The sequence below is a fragment of the Nannobrachium achirus genome, assembly GCF_963921795.1.
Source record: "Nannobrachium achirus genome assembly, chromosome: 5".
Lineage (NCBI taxonomy): Eukaryota > Metazoa > Chordata > Actinopteri > Myctophiformes > Myctophidae > Nannobrachium > Nannobrachium achirus.
In genome coordinates, this window is record NC_137814.1 from 37,440,050 (window position 1) to 37,459,282 (window position 19,233).

A 19,233-nucleotide genomic window follows, 5' to 3' on the forward strand; every position below is an offset into this window, starting at 1 on the left:
TAAATGTTTCAAGAGCTTGATTGTAACTTCAGGGTTGTGTGACTGTGCTAACCACCCGTTCTGTCAGTGCAGATTTCTAATCCCAGAGACAGGTCCCAGTGAGGTTAAATAGAAAGTTCACCTCTTCATCCAGTTCTTTCATGATCTTGTCAAGCTTGGTGTTCGACGTTCTGGGGAAAACATGATTTAAAAATATGTTTAACTTCTGTTCATTTCATTTCAAGACATTATACTTCACATTGATCTGCCCTTGCTTGATTGATTTGATTTATTAGTTTATTTTTGTGTCCTGCACACAAAGTGCAAAACCCTCATGGGTTTATAAGACACCATTTTAAACTTACAGCATGTTTTACAATAATATTTAAACATTCAATTACAACTCAGAATTATACAGTGTTCTGTGTTCTGTACATTTGTAAGCAAGGCTACCTGATGAATATTTATTTGCCAAGGTCCATCCGAAGATCAGGGCAATTAAATAACTGAATAGATGAGCCATTCCATACCTGCACTTCTGTTCCATTTCATCCTTCAGTTGCATCTCACTGTGGAGCTGCTCTTCCAACTGGAAGATCCTTTTCTGTAGGTTCTCCAACTGAATGCAAGAAAACACAGAAAAGATGTATGCAACCTGGACTCACAAAGCCTGTCTGTAAAAACTCTTTCTATGTGTATGTCATTTTGACCTTGACTTACTGTATGTAGGGTTGTCACGATCAAGACATTTTACATTGTTAATTGCGATTAACAATGTAATTGTTTTTGACATTGAACAATTACAAATTCACATTGTTTTTATTTTAGGCTTTGTGAACAACACATCTAATACAAATCTAATCACTAACAGGCCATATTTAATAATTTTATACTGACTATTAATGTTTTAAATATGTTAACCCTTTCCAAGCCACGGGGAGCCCCTTAATATTAAAACCGTACTATATCGGACTTCCTAGGGGGGGGGGGGTCTCAGCCGCTCGTCTTTTCCCGTATTTACCGAAATAAATGATTTTCATCCGAAAATCGGCGATCGTCTAACCTTCCCTAGTCACCACTCGTGCATCGATAGCTCATGGCTGGTCTGACATGAAGCAGAAGTGATGTCATGGCCCTTTCCTTCTCCAAGGCACCTTCCCCCATTCGGTTACTGTCTGTACACAAGTGCTTCTACTGCAGCCGTGCTGGGGGCTATGCTAGCGAAACTTTTCAGTTCTACTCTTGAGTCACACGTGGATTATTTGAGGGGACATTTACGTGAACGGATCGCGCACGTGAAACGCACAGGGACATGATGCGTCAGCCGAATCTCCCACTCTAAGCCAATGCAGATTGAGAACTTCACTGGGAACTGGGGTGAGTAAAACAACCCGGATCGCGGAATGGTAATGGGGGATGAAGACCACGTGATATAGCGCTGGATGTCTGGTAAAATGAATGCGGTTCAGATCATAATATAATAATAGAAATTTCACGGCTAATCTACCAACAACCATTCTATTTCGGACGGCAAAGAGTTAATAGCAGGTCTGCATCAGATGGCGACACATAGTGAGCTTGTAGATCTGCTGCGTCTGCTATTTTTGAGAATGTTTGAAAATACAAACATTTTCAACAGATGCATGCATATACAGATCATTGAGTGAAAATGATTCTGACGATTATGTTAAATAATAAACGTGAATATCTCGAATAATTGCGATTATACAGTATAATAATTGTGACAGGCATATGACCTTTTTGACCAAACATTGTATCATGTCTTCAGGGGAGCCTACTTTTGCAGGAAACAGCTGTTTATTCCAAAGGTAGCGGGGGATGTTTCTGGTGTTATTACAGTAGTTCCCACTTCTCATTACTTACGTGGCTCTTGTCCTCCTTGGTGGAGCTGCTGCGTTTATCACTAGTCTTGGTGTTGGAGAGACGAGGAATCCTGGAAATAAAACATTTTTATCATCAGATGGTCTGTACAGAACCACATCAGCAGATGATCATGAGCTGTGAAATTAAAAGACTGTTGGCACTGCTAAGCAGAGGCTGTTCAAGAGTTTACTGAGTACACCGTGTTGTTTGCAACAGCCTAAATCCATTTACTGGTTTACTTACTGGTTATTGCTGTAGTAAGTGAAGCCGACAAAGGGGAGCTGGTTGCCCACGAAGGCCTTTGGTATAGGGAAGGTCTCCTCGTCTCCTCGATCCTCCTCAATGTCGTCAAAGTTACTGGTGTCAATGTCGCTGCTTAGTTCAGGCACCACCGGGGCCGCCGCTAAACAAAGAATAAAACTTCATTTAATTTACACTCCATCACATGACAGCATCACAATCTGAAATTAATTGATTTGATTTTGATTTGATTTTATTAAGGATCCCCATTAGCTGTTGCCGTAGCAGCCAGCTAGTCTTCCTGGGGTCCACACATAAAAAAACATACAAGATTTTTACAGTTACAAATGCAATACAATTGAACATGTTGCACTGATCATTTATTTTCAGCAAGCGACACCGTCCTAACAGTGTATAAATTCTGCTAATGGACGTGTGCCAAACACTGGCCGTATGTGTACCTGTGCCAAACCTGAGTTGGCCGTTTTTGATAACTCCCCCTACTTCCTACTTCCAGTGTCGGCATGATCGCGATCTGCATGTTTGACTCCCAGAACAGCTCTATCAAACATGGCAGCCATGTTTGTTTACATTTGAAGAAAACACTATAGCTCACGAACGCCTGAACGGATTTCCAAGCAGATCTTTTTTGTTTGAAAGCTGTGAATGGCGTACACACGTGTGGTGCATGATCTATCTGTGCATTATCCGTGCATGACCCGTGCACCATCGTGCACATTAAAAGGTAAGAAAATGGTGTCATGTAATATTAAATCCTGGCTTTTTAATCCTGGCAACAAGTGTTTTAAGGGTGATTTGTAGATTTTGTACTTAATTTTTCGTCAGTCGCACACGCAAAATTCCTCTGATCAACAAGCCTGTAGATCTACGAAACATGTGAGTGGACACTGACTGAAAAAATGAGGTCTTCCACAAAGCTACACGTCATGTAAGAATGTGTGAAATACGGTAGGCTATATTTTGCCCTTCTTAGCCTTAAGCTATAGATTTACACTTAAAACACACAATACATCACTGTATGTGTCACTGTAGTGCTGATAAGCTTTCGCCGTCAATTACACAGATTGTTATCTTCCACACCGTGATCTTCTATGAATATTTTCCTCAAGAAAATCCTGCGGGATCAATCTTCTGGATTTTTGCGGTAGATTGCCAGTGTAGATAAGTAGATAAAAGGCTTATAATCTGCAAAGTTTGGCCTTTAAGCCAGAACCTCCATGACCTGCAGGGGCTCTATGCAGCATTTTCATACATACATTCATTCAAAATCTGCTTTAGGAAAACAACTTTGTAATCGTTAAACCAGGGTCAAGCAGCCAGCTGAGCTGACGTAGCTGGATAGCTAAAGGCGTGGTAGAGGGGCGTGTATCAAAACAGCATCCCGGTATCGGCAGTGGAAGCTTGTGATTGGCTGAACCGGAGGTAGGGAGCGCTCCGTTGTGTTCCCCTGGACCGCGCGGAGGTGACGAAATTAGGGGGCTGAAGATTTACTATTCTGTCCATAAGTTACGGCACATAAGTCGGTAACTGCGCTGAGACGGCTCATGCGACCGTCGCAACGCTCGACTATGCGATGTTTCATAACATATATAGCATAATCATAAAAATTCTATATTTATAAGGTCAAGTATTATACTTAATAATTGGGACTAATTAAGAACCATTATCATAGTTATAATAGGCCTACATTTACAGTAGTTTAGGCATTTTGGTTTGACAAGGTTGTGGGCAGAACAATTTGTCCTTGTTTGTTATTTGACTATTTTTACTTTAATTATAATTAAAGACACTTCATAGTGAATTAGTGATTATAATAAATAGCCTATGTCATGATTGCTAGATCAGATTGTGTTTATAATATAACACCGGCGTGCCTCCGTCATCTCCACAGAAAACAAGCGCTCCCCCCTTTGTTCCATTGTCGAAACTGGGATGCTGTTTTCATTCACGCGGTAGAGGGGTGCTGAGTGTCAAAGAGCTAAAGGCATCCCAGTAGAGGTTTTAATATAAACCCAGAGGAGAACTCAGGCCAGGCAATGGATTTCACTCTCCTGCTTCTAATCTCTTTCAGTTCCAGTGCCCTGCAGCACTAGCATTTGCGATGGTCTGCTTCACCCCTTGCTCTTGGCTTCCAGTGCACTAGGCTGGCTGTCTGTTAGCAGACTTCTCCAATGGAACGGGAAGCCCACGTTTAGTCTTGTAGAGGATATCGAATGAATGGTCCCTTTTCAAGAATTTCCTGTCACTGTTTGGCCATTTGCAAAAGCAGTAAAAAAAAAAAAGAGGCATACCATCATGCTTTTGATGTGCATTTCAGTTGACCATGATTTTTACAGTCAAAAGAAACTACAATATTTATTTTTCTTTCATTGAAAAGAGAAAACTCCTGTCCGTCTATTACCATAAAGCATTTTGTGGAGAAGTATACAATACGTCTAGCATGTCAATACAGTTATTGCCACCATTATATCAACTTGATTCATACTATAGTATTTTGAAGATCTCCATTTTGCCATAGAAATATAAAACAAAGACAATGTCATGATTACTGAGGGTAGTCACTAAAGCCCAAGAAGTGAAGGTTGTAGTTTTAACATTGAGATATTTCCAATGAAATCACTGGAGTAAACAGCACAACATTATCAGCGCTTCAGAGACACACAGGACTGCTGAGTTGTATGGCTGCTATCAAAGAATCTGCCCCACAACATAATACTGTATGTAAAGATATGATGTTGACAATTCTAATCTTCTCCAGCAATGTAACGGATGCATGTAACTTACTCTCTCTGATGTTCTCCCATGTCCACTGGTCATTCTTGAAGAAAGGATGCCTCTTGATTTCATCCACACCATTCCTGCCAAGTCGCACTTCCCTGAATGGAGAGGGCTTGATCAACGCATGTTTCAAAGTTTCCTCACATTAAAGGTCTTTGCACACTGCTGCGTTTCTCTGAGCTAATTTCGGAGCACGTAATAAAAAATAAAAAATAAACCTCATATTATGTCAATCACATTTACACACTGCTGCTCGTTTCGCATTTATTTTCGGACCGGGGTTGATTTTTTCCAATTTTCGCAGCTGTCGCCACTGAGTCCCTTGCTCTCTCTTTTCTCTCTCTCTCTCCCTGGCCTCCGGATTCGGATTTCCAAAACCCAACGAAAAAAGCAGTGCAGTGTGCAACCAGCTTTAGGCTTTAATGTTGTTTATAATGTGTTTGTTGTATCAGATGTACCATATGAATGGTCTTAAGTAGCCTTCTCAATGTGGAGTGCGACAAGACAGAATTTTACAGCCAGCCAAATTATGGTAAATGCTTTCTCTGGTCGTTAACTTTGTCAGCCAGTTACTTTTGGGGAGTTACATCTGTGGCTGCTAACATTATGGAAGTGTCTGGTGAAGAATTGGAATGCACCAGTCACTTAAGAGTTCTGCCCTGAGTGGAACATTCTCAGTGGCATTTCTATCCTGGTTCCCTACAGCAATACATTTGTGCTGGAGGATAATCAATGCCCAAACAAGGAAAGACTCTTAAGATAAGGTCCCTCTTCACGAACCACTGCTCCTTGTTAAGGCTATCTCACCTGTCAGTCAGGAAAGCACAGATGAGATTCTTGGCATCCTTGGAGATGTCGCTGTCATCGGGGAAGGTCAGCGCATTCTTGTGGTTCATAATTTTGCTGTACGTCCCCACCAGCGAGTCGGCATAGAAAGGCGTGTCGCCTGTACACAACGAATGGCATAACAAGCTGTGAGTTACTGCTATGTCCACAGCGATTGCCCATGATGGAACAATCATAGACAAACATGAGAAAAAGCATACAAGTGCAACATAAACATGGTCAGACACAAGAGCTAGAATGTCCATTCTGGAGAATAAATAGCAGTATGAAACACAGGATAGGTGCCACAGAAACAAGACTCGATGCAACCCTTCCTTTCGATTCAATAGGTGCATACAAAAGGTGACAAACTGTAATCATGCCTTTCCTGTCAGGGCTCACAGGCCCTGGAACAAACTCAGACAAGGCAAGTCAAGACCATCGTCTCAAAAGCCACCTTTTTGGGAAAGTCCATTAATAATTGTCGTTTTATTTCTTCGTCGTACTCTTGTTCCTTTATTTGTTCCATCACTGGTTTTGCATTTCTGCCAATTGTTTTATTAATTTCATACAGCACTATTGACATCAGATTTAAGCCAGTAAAAATATATATATTGAGCTCAAATTTCAGCTAGCAGTTAACGTATGGTCCCAGACAGCCATTTCACCTTCATAGTCACACTCACCAACAAGCATTTCATACAGGAAGACTCCCACGGACCACCAGTCACACTCTCTGCCATAATATCCATCTCCTCCTTGGGATTTTAGTACCTCTGGTGAAATGTAGTCTGGAGTTCCCACTGCAGTGTCACATCGTACCATACCGTCCTGAGGGGAGGGGCAACAGGCAAATAGACAATTTCGATCACATAAGGCGAAAATAAAGCATGGCACGGAGTGTAATTGACGTAGCACTGACTTATTATCTCTTACATAGATACCACGCAAGTGGTGTGATAATGCTTGTTATAAAGTGGGACACTAGAGACTGAATGTGATACCTTGTTCATTTTCATACAGGTGCCAAAGTCTGCCAACTTCAAGTGGCCTGCTTTGTCTAGCAACATGTTATCAGGCTTCACGTCCCTGAGGAGACAAACCAAGCAAAAGAGACACACTGTAACACACCAAAGCACAAGGCATCACAGATCTACTGATGCACAAAGCCTCAGAAGGGCTTCGCTGCAACAAGCTATGCACCCACTTTGTAGACAGACAAATACTGCCCTATGCATACACAACTTACATAATGATTAAATGTTTAAATTTTATAAATGAAAACAGCTAGTTAATATTCAATATTGGGTTTTCCTTGAATGGTGATATAATTTTAAGGACAGCTTCAAAACAAATACTGATAGGGGGAGAGCAGAAATCTACTGACAGGAAGAAAGCATACAACTACAGGGGGTCTTCCAAATCTTCCAATCCTTTTTATATTAACAACTTGAACCCTAGTGTCCATATTCGGATAACTTTTGCCAAAAATAGCAGATCTACAAGCTCACAACGCCTCGCAGCGTGAGGCGTTGTGAGCTTGTAGATCAGCTATTTTCTGCAAAGAGGTTTGTTGTAGAGGGGAAAAAGAGCACTCTAAGTACAGAGTGAAAGGTCAAGTTTATTAAGTATTAACGGTTCAAGTGGCTAAATATCTGAAAACACGAATTGACATGAATCCAAAATACACCGATGATTGTGCTGTCAAACGACGAAACCATATGGAATCTATGAAAGGTTGTGGGGGTCCCTGGTTCATCTCTCTCTCAACTAAGGGGTCCTTGGCCTGGATCTTACCGGTGGATGAAGCCCATGGCGTGGATGCCGTCCAGTGCCAGAACCACCTCAGCTGTGTAGAAGCGAGCCCACTTCTCTGGAACGTCATAGTTGCTCATCAAGTTGACCAGGTCCCCACCGGGCATATATTCCATCACCATATAGAGGTAGCGGTCATCCTGGAAGGCAAAAAAGAGCTGCAGGGGAGAAAAGGGGGGGGGGGGTAAAATGGAAATGTTTTATTCAGTAATGATCCATAATCAGGGTTCCCACAGCTCAATAACAGGTCGCTTTTACTCCTATGACCAAAGACAGGTAGTGTACACCAGTGGTTCTCAACCTTTTCAGGCTGTGACCCCCGAAATAATCATATTTGAACTGGGGATCCCGGCACCCTGACGAGCACTAAGAGTTGAGGAATTTTGTATAACACGGTTTTATTGTGAAAATAGCCGATCTACATGCTCACAACGCCTCGTGTTGCGAGGCGTTGTGAGCATGTAGATCTGCTATTTTCACAATTTCTGCCTCTGAAATTTGACAATTTGGCCAATGTTTAATTTGTCATTTCAGAGATATTAACACAATCAATAACCAAAGACAATGCACAGCTATTTTTTCCAGGACCTTCCAGGACCCTTGATCAATTCCAAAACTTTTCCAGTACTGGAAAAATATTTTTCTAATTTCAAAATATTTCCAGGAATTTCATGACCGTGGGAACCCTGCATAATGGTATTGAGGTCTCACAGAAGCTTTGAGGGCCGTTGCCGTGTTATACCTGCACTACCCAGGCGCTGTTGGCAAAGGCCATGATGTCCCTCTCCTCCCAGAAGAAAGCGGAGTCCGACCTCTTGATCATCTCAAATTTGCTTAGCAGCTTCATGGCGTAGACCTTCCTTGTTGCTTTGTGTCTTACCTGGAAAAGGTCAAAGGGTGGGATTTGCTTAACACATGAGATGCCCAACACGTCTGAACTCTGAACATGATAACGATTCCCCCCCCCCCCCCCCCCCCCCCCCGTGAAGTGCTTGTCACGTTCACAGACGTGTTAACTGGTTACCATGATAACTGATAGGTGGCCGGGAGTGAGCGAAAAAACTCAGTTTCCCATGATGCCTCGCGGAATACTATATCCAGCGTCTTCCGGCGCCCATTGAATTGCTCTTGGGGGAAAACATATCAATTGAATGGGACTGTATTTACCGACATGACGAATGTCAAAACCCCAAGATTGTAAAAATGCTGTTAGATTTGAGAAAGTAGCAGATAATATCATTATTACTATAATAATAGCCATAATAATATAATAATCGTCATCATAATATAGCACTTAGGATACTTTCTAAAGTATATGAATAATATAATGCAATGTTAATGCCTGTTAAGTGGGTCACACTAAACCAAGAAACAATGGGAACCTTACCAACTGCACCTCGCCGAATGCTCCTCTCCCAATAACTTTAACTACCTCATAGTCCTCCGCTTTCATACGCAGATCCCGGATTTTACTAATTGTATCCTTATCTGGAAAAGAGAAGCAAAGACAAAATATTGCATTGATCTCATGAGAACAGCCTTATCCTCAGATTTGAATGACTTCTTCAACTGTCCCCCCCCAAACAAAAACAAGTAAGTTCAGATCACCGCTATCCTGTTTCTTGACTTTCACCAAATGTGGGTGTTGTGCTTGCTTTGTCCAGATAAAACGGGGGTAATTTATTCGGATTTATGGAGAACTTCCACACTGTTGGCAAAGGGAACAGGAGAGGAAACCTCCCTTCCTTGACAATGGGCCTCTGCAGCGTGAATCAAAACAGCGTCCCGGTTCTGACAATGGAACAAGGGGGGAGCGCTTGTTTTCGGTGGAGATGACAGAGGCGCGCCGGCGTTGTATTATAAACACAATCTGATCTAGCTATCACAACAATCACGACATAGGCTATTTATTATAATCACTAATTCACTATGAAGTGTCTTTAATTATAATTAAAGTAGAAAAATAGTCAAATAACAAACAAGGACAAATTGTTCTGCCCACAACCTTATCAAACCCCAAAATGCCTAAACTACTGCAAAAATGTAGTCCTATTATAACTATGATAATGGTTCTTTACTTCTTGTAAGTCCCAATTATTAAGTATAATACTTGACCTTATAAATATAAAATGTTTATGATTATTTCTTGTGTTATATGTCATGAAACATCGCATGATGTAGGCCTATTATATTACCTATAACCTATATACGAGTGAGCTCTCGATCGGCACCTCCGCACGGTCCAGGCGAATGCAACGGAGCGCTCCCTACCTCCGGTTCAGCCAATCACAAGCTTCCATTGTCAGAACCTGGACGCTGTTTTGATACACGCGCCTCTGCACAGCTGAGAGAGGCAGCTTGGAGTAAGTTTACTGCTTACTGAGAACAGGCCTCTCCCTGATGCAACAATGCTGGCTCCCCTAGGGGAGACAACATTCACTGCTCAGCCAAATTTGGTCATAGTTGAACTAAGGGGATACTTATTTGATTCACATGGGTCACAACTGGCACAGGAATGAGTGCATGGAAAGGGGGGGGGGCATCCAAGTTCAATTCATCTAAAAATAAAAGTCATGGCTGAGGCTATTAGAAGAAGAACATTTGAGAGTGAGTCATTTCCACTTAGGGCAGGAGATCCAGGGAACAAGATTCTTACTTAGAATCCTATACTAGCATTTAAAAAAGAAATTATGAACAACATTGAAACAACTGTTATTCAAAGAGGTTCCAGAACTTATATGAACTTTTATCCACAACTTTCCAACATCCCATCATGCATTGCGCAGAAGGTGTGCGGCAGCTTCCGGCGCCGCAGCCGAGTGTGATCTACAAGCTCACAACGGTTGCATCTGCGACGTGACGTGAGCTTGTATGTCTGCTGCTAACCCGAAGTGTCCTACAGATAATGCTACAGTAAATTCTTGCGGAAACAGGTGGATACTTTATATTAAATGAGGGCCTGTAATATGAACAGAGCTGTCAGCTGATGTGATGGGTGGTGCACTACAGAATGCATGCAGCACTACTGGGAAGCATTCAGACTAGTCCAGAGCCCTTGAGGCAGCGCATGCCATTGGCGACAGGTCTTTCTCACAAGACAGCTAGTCCATTAATGTCCATCACAGCATTTCCACCACTTGGCTGTTGAACACTAAAAGTACTGTACCAAAACTAATTGAACAAATGCGGAATGACAGCTTTCCCCCAGGGCTGTGCAGTAGTTTGCAGTGATACTTCAACAGGAGAATTCAGATTTCAGTTTGCCAGAACTGTGGACATGTCTTGAACGGCCCCAGTTAGACTAAGAAATTAATAAAAAATAAATGATGAACACAACTGAACTCTGTTGTAGTAGCACATGGGTCAACATGCAGACAAAAGCGGACTACAGAAAATAACCGGCCCGGGGCAAGCTGAGGGAATGCATACTTTTAAATGGGCAGGTCGGCTCAAGCAAGGAAGTACGTAGATTCATCCTTGCTTTGTGTTGGTATTTTGTCGCTGTCTGGCAGAAACCTTCATCTCTCATATTTTTATGTTTTACTTTTTCCACAAATGAATGCCCCATTTCATTTTCGCCTGACATGCCCAAAATACGGATTCCAGGTTGAAAGTCGTTAAGTCTGTCTGTGGGTTTTATAAATTGAATCAGTGAAAAGTACAGTGTATTACCAAGAGCTTGTGACTGACTGACTACTGACTGAATAATAACTACAATGGATCCATTGGAACACAAGTTCTTTTTTTGGAAAGACAAGGTTTCTGCCCAACAGTGATAATTGCTTTGCAATTTGCATGGTTATCCTTAAAAAGTCCTACTCCATCCTCATCATAGTTGTTCTCAGACTCCGCCTCCATAGACTTGTACTCTACCCCTGTATGTCTACCATAGCTCCCAGCCTCCCCAGTCCGCGATAGAGGGAAGCCATCATGATAGGCATCATGTGGGTCACCAGCCATTCATGAAAGCCCCTTTGTTGGGGGAACACTACGGAGCAGACACAATTGTGCCCGAGCCTGCATGGAGGCGGTGACCCAAAAAAAGCCCTCGTTCCTGGGCTAAGGCTTATACCAATATGTAGTGGGGGTCTGCAAATATGAATGATAGAAGCGAAAGACAAGGAGGAGGGGGCAAAGGAGGCCATGAAGGGAAAGGCATTGTATATGCTTACTTACATCTATTCAAGAAGTTGTCAATGCTCTTGTTTTTCCTCAGGGCAGGGAAGTCAAGGTCGTACACCAGCGCATCCAAGCCGTCCTGCGGGGGGAGAGAAGGCGTTGAAAAGAAGATAAACATCAATACTACAGCCTCTCACATCTCCTCCTCCCTCCGCTTGTCAGCATCAATAAAAAGCAACCAAGAGGGCTTTTCTGGTCTTCAGATATCTCACAGACTAACAACTCAAAGCTCAGATTTCACTGCCAGTCTAAATATTAGAAGTTTGAGTTTGTTAAATGTATTAATAACGGATCCATAAAGGATTTAAAAGGGGCGTGTTTGGATAATTCAGCCTCACAGCTACCCTGTGTGGAATGATTTACTCTAGGGAGAATGAATAGGATAGAGTAATAGAACAGTGACGCATGTCTAATAACATATTGGGAAACAAATAGATTTTTGACTGGGGTAATTAGGGCAGCACCTCATGATAACCGCTGAACAAAATCACCCGTTTCCTAGAGCTACAATGCATGTTGATGCACTGCAAGTTGGACAAGCTCCTTTCTCAAATATAGGCAGCCTACGTCATTATCTCAGATAGCCGCCAAAGCAGTGGTGATGACAGTCTTATCAATTCTACACAAGATTTAAGGGTAATACTACGAGTGAACTACCTATAGCACACATGACCTCCAAAGCATAACATAACACAGCCAGAGCGTTAATTAAAGAATGGTCATGTAAGGGTGTAAAGAATGCTCCCTTGCAATGCATGCATAATGTTACACATTAGTTTTGCTTTGCAGAATTATGTAAAACTGCTTTCAACATTGAAGACACCACCAGAATGCAGCAGGGGAGGGGTGGGTTCCCCACCAGCTATAAACATAAGGGCTAGTTATCCTCAGGCAATGCAGTAGAAGTGCCACCGGCAGGATTTAATCTAATCTTTTTTAATCCAGGATGGTTGACAGCAAAGCGAGCATACAAATACTAACATACTGAGCCTAGGTCAAAATCATAGCGCCTCTAGTCCAGGGGTTCTCAACCTTTTCAGGCTGCGACCCCCAAAATAATCATATTTGAACTGGGGATTCCCCAACCCTGATGAGCCCTAAGAGTTGAGCCATTACATTTTGTATAACACGGTTCTACTGTGAAAATAGCAGATCTACATGCTCACAACGCCTCGAACTGCCTCTTAATATTTGACAAATTAATTTGTCATTTTAGAAGTATTAAATTGTCACTATAAAATGTGCAGATACCCTCTATACATTTTTATTGGTTTAATTTATGTTGGTTGTTTACTGTTGAGTGAGAAAACAATGTTGCACATTAAGTTAATCATCTGGGGACCACCCCTGGGGGTCCCGACCCACAGGTTGAGAACCACTGCTCTAGTTGGTGTGGGCAAACCCTGCAGAGATATGGGCAAACCCTGCAGAGATGTGGGCAAACCCTGCAGGTGTGGGCAAACTATGCAGATGAGACATTTGTACAAAATCATAAGGATAAGATGTGCCTAACTAACCAAGGAACATTTCTGCCAAAACCACTGTCATTGTTCAAAATTAATTAGGAGAGGAATTTTAAGATTGAGAAGACTATTAACAAGTCATCTGTATGAATGCACATATTCAGAGGACCAATCCTGGAATACCTGAACACAGAGGGAAGCCCTTGCCAAGTAATGAGACAGTGTCATTCTGCACCTCTGAGCAAAACAATGATGACACACAGACACACAGTGAATCAGCAGCTCAGTCAAGTCGAGGAATCCTCTTAAACTCTGTGGCTCCTGCAGCACAGTGGAGGTCAGGGCCATGGAAACACCCCCCACCCCCCCTAGGAATACATGAAAAAAGAAAATGCCTCAGGGATGGAGGGGAGGGAGGGAAAGTGGGAGGAAAGGCAGGATGGACAGAGAGAGGAAGAAGAATGGGAGGAGAAGAAAGTGGATGGGAACTGGGAAGGGCGAAGGCAGGCGATCTAGAATCTAGATGTTGAGAGGGACAGAATGCAAAAATTAAGAAAGAATTCGGAGGTATAGAGTAAAGACAAAGCATGTGTCAACAGTGGATTCTTCAACAATCATGTATCAAGCGGAAGCCTGCCATGTACCTCACCTCTGTCACAGCAGTGAAAGTGGAGTGAAGGGGGGGCAGCAATAAGGGACTCTTACACAAGGCAGGGTATGGAGAGGCAGTGGAAAAATGGAGCCTTTTGACCATACAGTAACTAGGCAGCCTGCGCTGTGGAAAAGGAAAAAAAAGCTGAGGAACCGAGTCCTCCAGGACCCTAATCACACAGCTCTGTGCTCAGCAATGCACGTTTGCATAACTTCCTGCCGCAGAGAACTCTGGACAGCCGCAGTAACATTCCTTAACAGGACTGTACACGTCAGAGAGCTATTTTAAGTATGCGGCCAAACAAGTTCTCAACAAAAAGTGAAGGAGAGGGGGGAAAAATATCCATCCCAAGTACAAAGTCGCATACTGAGCTTTATTTTCAAATCAGCACTTGAGTCGTGCTTAACATTATTGTGGACAGACCGACAGAGAGGTAGGATGTTCTTCAACAAATGAAGGTAAAAACTAGAAAACCCTAAAGACAGACATGCTAGGAACCTAAGCCCACAGGATGGTAAAAGCCCTGGGTGAAATCACTCCAGGATACAAAATACACAGTAGGAAAATATGAAAGAAATAACTTTTAAAACACTCAGCAATAGCACCCAGTGTTTTCTTTTCCTCTGATCCAGGAGCAAACAAAACAAAAAGAGGCGGGCCGGGAGCATGTGTGTGTGTGTGTGTGTGTGTGTGTGTGTGTGTGTGTGTGTGGGTGGAGGTGGGGGGGTTTCACTACACATGGACGTAGTCTCCCAGAAGATAACCAAAACAAAGATGACAGACAACACATCACAGCATTTTTACAGGCAAACACATCACAGCACTCAACATCAGTATTCCAACTGCTTTTCAGATAGCATATCGTCGTTGTCGGGTGGAAATCTCGTATCTCCAAGTTTCAAATTTGTACGTTCTTTCGCAAAGTAAAGCTCTGCTTCATCATACAAGGCCGTCGCACAAAAGTAGTGAAAACAGCAGATCTACAAGCACACAACGCCTCGCGGCGCGAGGCGTTGTGTGCTTGTAGATCGGCTGTTTTCACTAGTTTAAATCATTTTTAAAATGATAAATGCAAAACGAACGGTTTGGACATTTAAGGTTTCCACCCGACAACAACGATATGCTGCACTATGGCCTCCTTTAATTAGGCATTTAGACCGCGATTACAATTTCTATTTTCGTCGTGCAACCTTTATTCACAGACACAACGATTCTTGCTTGCCGTGTTCTTCTTCTTCTACTTCGGCTGATTGGTCCGCACTTTTTTACGCCATGGCGTAAAGGGGGCCTACAAGCAAGGGAAGGGATGTATACAGACTGAGACAGGTACAGACAAACCAGTCTATTAGTCCCAGGTCTGTTTATCATTATGTAATGATACATGGCTTTAATCGCTGCAGAGATAAACCATGCTTCATCTCCTTCATTGAATAGGAGGGTGGTAACTACTAATAACTAGTAGGTCCAGATAAGTCATGCTTCAGCTACTTCATTGAATAGGAGGGTGGTAACTACTAATAACTAGTAGGTCCAGATAAGTCATGCTTCAGCTACTTCATTGAATAGGAGGGTGGTAACTACTAATAACTAGTAGGTCCAGATAAGTCATGCTTCAGCTATACTTCATTGAATAGGAGGGTGGTAACTACTAATAACTAGTAGGTCCAGATAAGTCATGCTTCAGCTACTTCATTGAATAAGAGGGTGGTAACTACTAACTAGACCAGGTCAACCTGGTTGTGCCAGACCCCCTGTCTGTCATCATCATTTATGACATCATGCCTTTTGTAGGCATGTCATCATCATGTCATCATCATATATACCCTTTATATAGAAAACCCGGACAGACATTTGCTTATGTAGGCCTACCCATTTCATGGGTCTGGCAATAACTAGTAGGTCCAGATAAGTCATGCTTCAGCTACTTCATTGAATAAGAGGGTGGTAACTACTAGTAGGTCCAGTTAAATCCTGCTTCAGTTCCCTCACTGCATATGGTGGCACAGGCCTACTATGTACATCATGCTTTAGCTCTGTCACTGCATATGGTGGCACGCGTGAATCAAAACAGCACCCCGGTTTCGACAATGGAACAAGGGGGAGCGCTTGTTTTCGGTGAAGATAACGGAGGCACGCCGGCGTTATATTATAAACACAATCTGATCTAGCAATCATGACACAGGCTATTTATTATAATCACTAATTCACTATGAAGTGTAAAAATAGTCAAATAACAAACAAGGACAAATTGTTCTGCCCACAACCTTTATCAAACCAAAATGCCTAAACTACTGTAAATGTAGGCCTATTATAACTATGATAATGGTTCTTAATTAGTCCAGATTATTAACTCTAATACTTGACCTTATAAATATAGAAATATATAATATATATTATGATTATATATGTTATGAAACATCGCATAGTCGAGCGTTGCGAGTCTGCGACGGTCGCATGAGCCGACTCAGCGCCGTTACTGGCTTATGTGCCGTCTGCCGTTATGGACAGAATAGTAAATCTTCATCTTCCCGAATTTCGTCACCTCCGCGCGGTCCAGGCGAACACAACGGAGCGCTCCCTAACTCCGGTTCAGCCAATCACAAGCTTCCACTGGCGATACCGGGTTGCTGTTTTGATACACGCTGGTGGCACAGGCCTACTACGTACATCATGCTTTAGCTCTGTCACTGCATAGTGTGGTACTACAGACCCAGATAAATCATGCTTCAGCTGCTTTATTACTGCATATGGCGGTACAGGCCCAGATTAATCATGCTTCAGCTCCTTCAGCGCGCAGGGTGGTAACAGGCCCAGGGGCGCAATGTTTCAATTCAAGCACTCTGGCCTGGGACTTCTACAAATCATATGTGGCAGTCTTGGGAACATTTCTAAGAAAACAAACAGGAGCTAGCAGGACTTCTCTTTATCCTATTTCTGCTGATGCTGCTCCAGGGAAGATGGCATGGTGACACATCTACGGGATTACTGGGTAATGATATGAAAAACGTTTTCATCACTTGCCCGTTAATGGCAATGTTAGAGCGATACAGAACACACAGTGGCCCAGCGGTTGACATTACACATGGCAAGCATTTCTTTAAGCTTAAGGGGAGAGAACTACACACACACACACACACACACACAACTCTCTTTTTCCAGACATTAAACTTGGGAGTTAAAATTTCCATGGGCAACCCAGCCACATCTTCCTGCACTCTGTGCCAGCAGAAGGCATACAGACTGGCCTGAGTCAAATACTGTGCCTCTCACTTCCCCTTTCCGACACCTCTTCAAGACAATAATGCCTTCCACATCTGAACAATTGCGCAGGCCGGCATCCTCAGTTTCCCATGCAAAGGCAGCCAGCCCTCGTTCCAAATATATACAACAGAACTGCTGAGTGCTGATCTGCTAAAAGATGCTATTTAAAAACACACAAATTACACCTTGGTTCCTCGTCCAAAATACTGCATAAGGATATGAACTAGGCCTTGATAGGAATCTAAATATAATAAAAACCCAATCCCCTTATTTACACATGCACACCCCTGCAGTGCATAATATCTACTGACAGGAAAATGAGGAAATCCCACTTACCTACAAAGACTGCATATCTAACAACCCCACTAGATAAGTGGCAGTGACAGTGAACCCAGGCATGGCAAAACAAGGGCATTCCATTTCCTTATGAGGCCCCAGTGAGAGAGACTCACTGTCATAAAGGCTTTCATGTCAAAATACAATTCCTACAGAAGAGAGCGTTCACGTGATTCTAATGACCGAGTCTTGGACTCTCAAGCAAAACGATCATGCCTTGCCTCCACCAGCACTTGTGACCTCAACCACAAATAACCAACTTATTAAACATTGACCCGGGATCTCAACTCACTTTTCCACCAACTCCACTAGCCATTGGGTGCAGATTCCTCTGTAAGTGGACAATAGAACTAGGCCTTCAGCCTTGTAAGTAAAAGATGGGAGGAGGAGGGGGGGATGGGACGATACGCAATATTATCGTTTATCGTGATAAAAAACACTCACGATAATCGTATCGTGGAGATTTAATTTATCGTGATATCGTCCTCCATCATGCACTGGGATCAATTCACCTTTTATTTGCAGAGCTGCATATCCGGTACCACTTAAACCCTCTATAATTGGTAAAAGGTAGTTATTGCGACCGTCAGGGAGCAGTTTACTATGAAAACCTCCACCGGCCGTCCGTCCGTCCGTCCGTCCGTCCGTCCGTCACACCTTTGTGACCATCAACAAACGTCACACCTTTGTTGATGTTTAAATCGAAGAGTCTTGGTCAAATACTTCTGTTGGTTTCTGCACTGATCATTTATACAATTCAGCTGTGTTTGCTCGTGTCATCATGATGAGGTCATAAATCAGCCATGCCCAAATATAGATTTTACGGGTTTACATGCTTACTCAGTTATTCGTTATGTGAAAGTCCTATGACGTCTATGATATCTGACATCATCATACATACATTCCCTTTTATGCCCATAAATGGAGATCCCCTCTGTAGAACCAGCCACTGACATCACTGTAATGTCAGGGGAACCAAATCCCTTTTATGCCCATATATGGAGATCCCTGTGATGCCAGGGGAACCAAATCCCTTTTATGCCCATATATGGAGATATGGAGATCCCCGTGTTGCCAGGGTAACCAAATCCATTTTATGCCCATATATGGAGATCCCTGTGATGCCAGGGGAACCAAATCCCTTTTACGCCCATATATGGAGATCCCTTATGTCATCAATATTAAGCCCATATCTGTGAATATCTTTGGGTACCAGATGTCTCCATATATGGTTAAATGGTCCGATATACATCACTGGCCAGAAGACCAAGAAATGGTGCAACCTCGCCCTTTGCTTTTCTCCCTATAGGCATCTTACTGGTAGGTAGTTTAATGAGGAATGCAGTATGGTGGTAGGTAGGTAGTTATGGCCTTTGATGTAAGATTTTCACTTTCTAGGATAACTATATTTGCTATTCCCAGATGATGCCCTTTTAGGGTACCCCTCATGCCCATATATGGAGATCCCCAGGCTTTACTAATTAACATAAGTTTTATGCCCATATATGGAGATCATTGTCCCAATGTCATCAGATATATGGGCATAAATGGACACAGGCAAACTAGATGGGCTGTATGGATATCCAGATGTGTGATGTAAGTGTTTTATTCCAAATGTGGCACCCCACAGACATATTTCCAGAAACAAAATCCCTTTCATGCCCATATATGGAGATTTCTGATGTCATCAATCCCAGGCCCTGTAAAAAACATGGTTGCTATGGTATGAGCAACTTATGTCTCCATATATGGAGATTCAACTTCAATGAGTAACCATGGCAAACTGTCAACTGCCCGTAT

General features: G+C 42.7%; 1 protein-coding gene across 2 annotated transcripts in view; it reads right to left on the reverse strand.

Moving 5' to 3' along the window:
- Nucleotides 1-19,233, reverse strand: part of rock1 (Rho-associated, coiled-coil containing protein kinase 1) — a 47,088-nt gene that overhangs the window by 19,237 nt on the left and 8,618 nt on the right. Inside the window, exons 2-13 of one of the 2 annotated variants that reach the window (XM_080726660.1) lie at nucleotides 11,719-11,800; nucleotides 8,975-9,030; nucleotides 8,285-8,422; nucleotides 7,525-7,700; nucleotides 6,732-6,816; nucleotides 6,414-6,558; nucleotides 5,710-5,848; nucleotides 4,909-5,000; nucleotides 2,107-2,266; nucleotides 1,864-1,933; nucleotides 510-598; nucleotides 122-170 (exon numbers count right to left, since the gene is read on the reverse strand). In XM_080726660.1, the coding sequence (XP_080582786.1) occupies nucleotides 122-170; nucleotides 510-598; nucleotides 1,864-1,933; nucleotides 2,107-2,266; nucleotides 4,909-5,000; nucleotides 5,710-5,848; nucleotides 6,414-6,558; nucleotides 6,732-6,816; nucleotides 7,525-7,700; nucleotides 8,285-8,422; nucleotides 8,975-9,030; nucleotides 11,719-11,800 (1,281 nt within the window). Of the gene's footprint in view, nucleotides 1-121; nucleotides 171-509; nucleotides 599-1,863; nucleotides 1,934-2,106; nucleotides 2,267-4,908; nucleotides 5,001-5,709; nucleotides 5,849-6,413; nucleotides 6,559-6,731; nucleotides 6,817-7,524; nucleotides 7,701-8,284; nucleotides 8,423-8,924; nucleotides 9,031-11,718; nucleotides 11,801-19,233 lie in introns of both variants that reach the window. The other variant, XM_080726659.1, reaches the window with a different exon arrangement.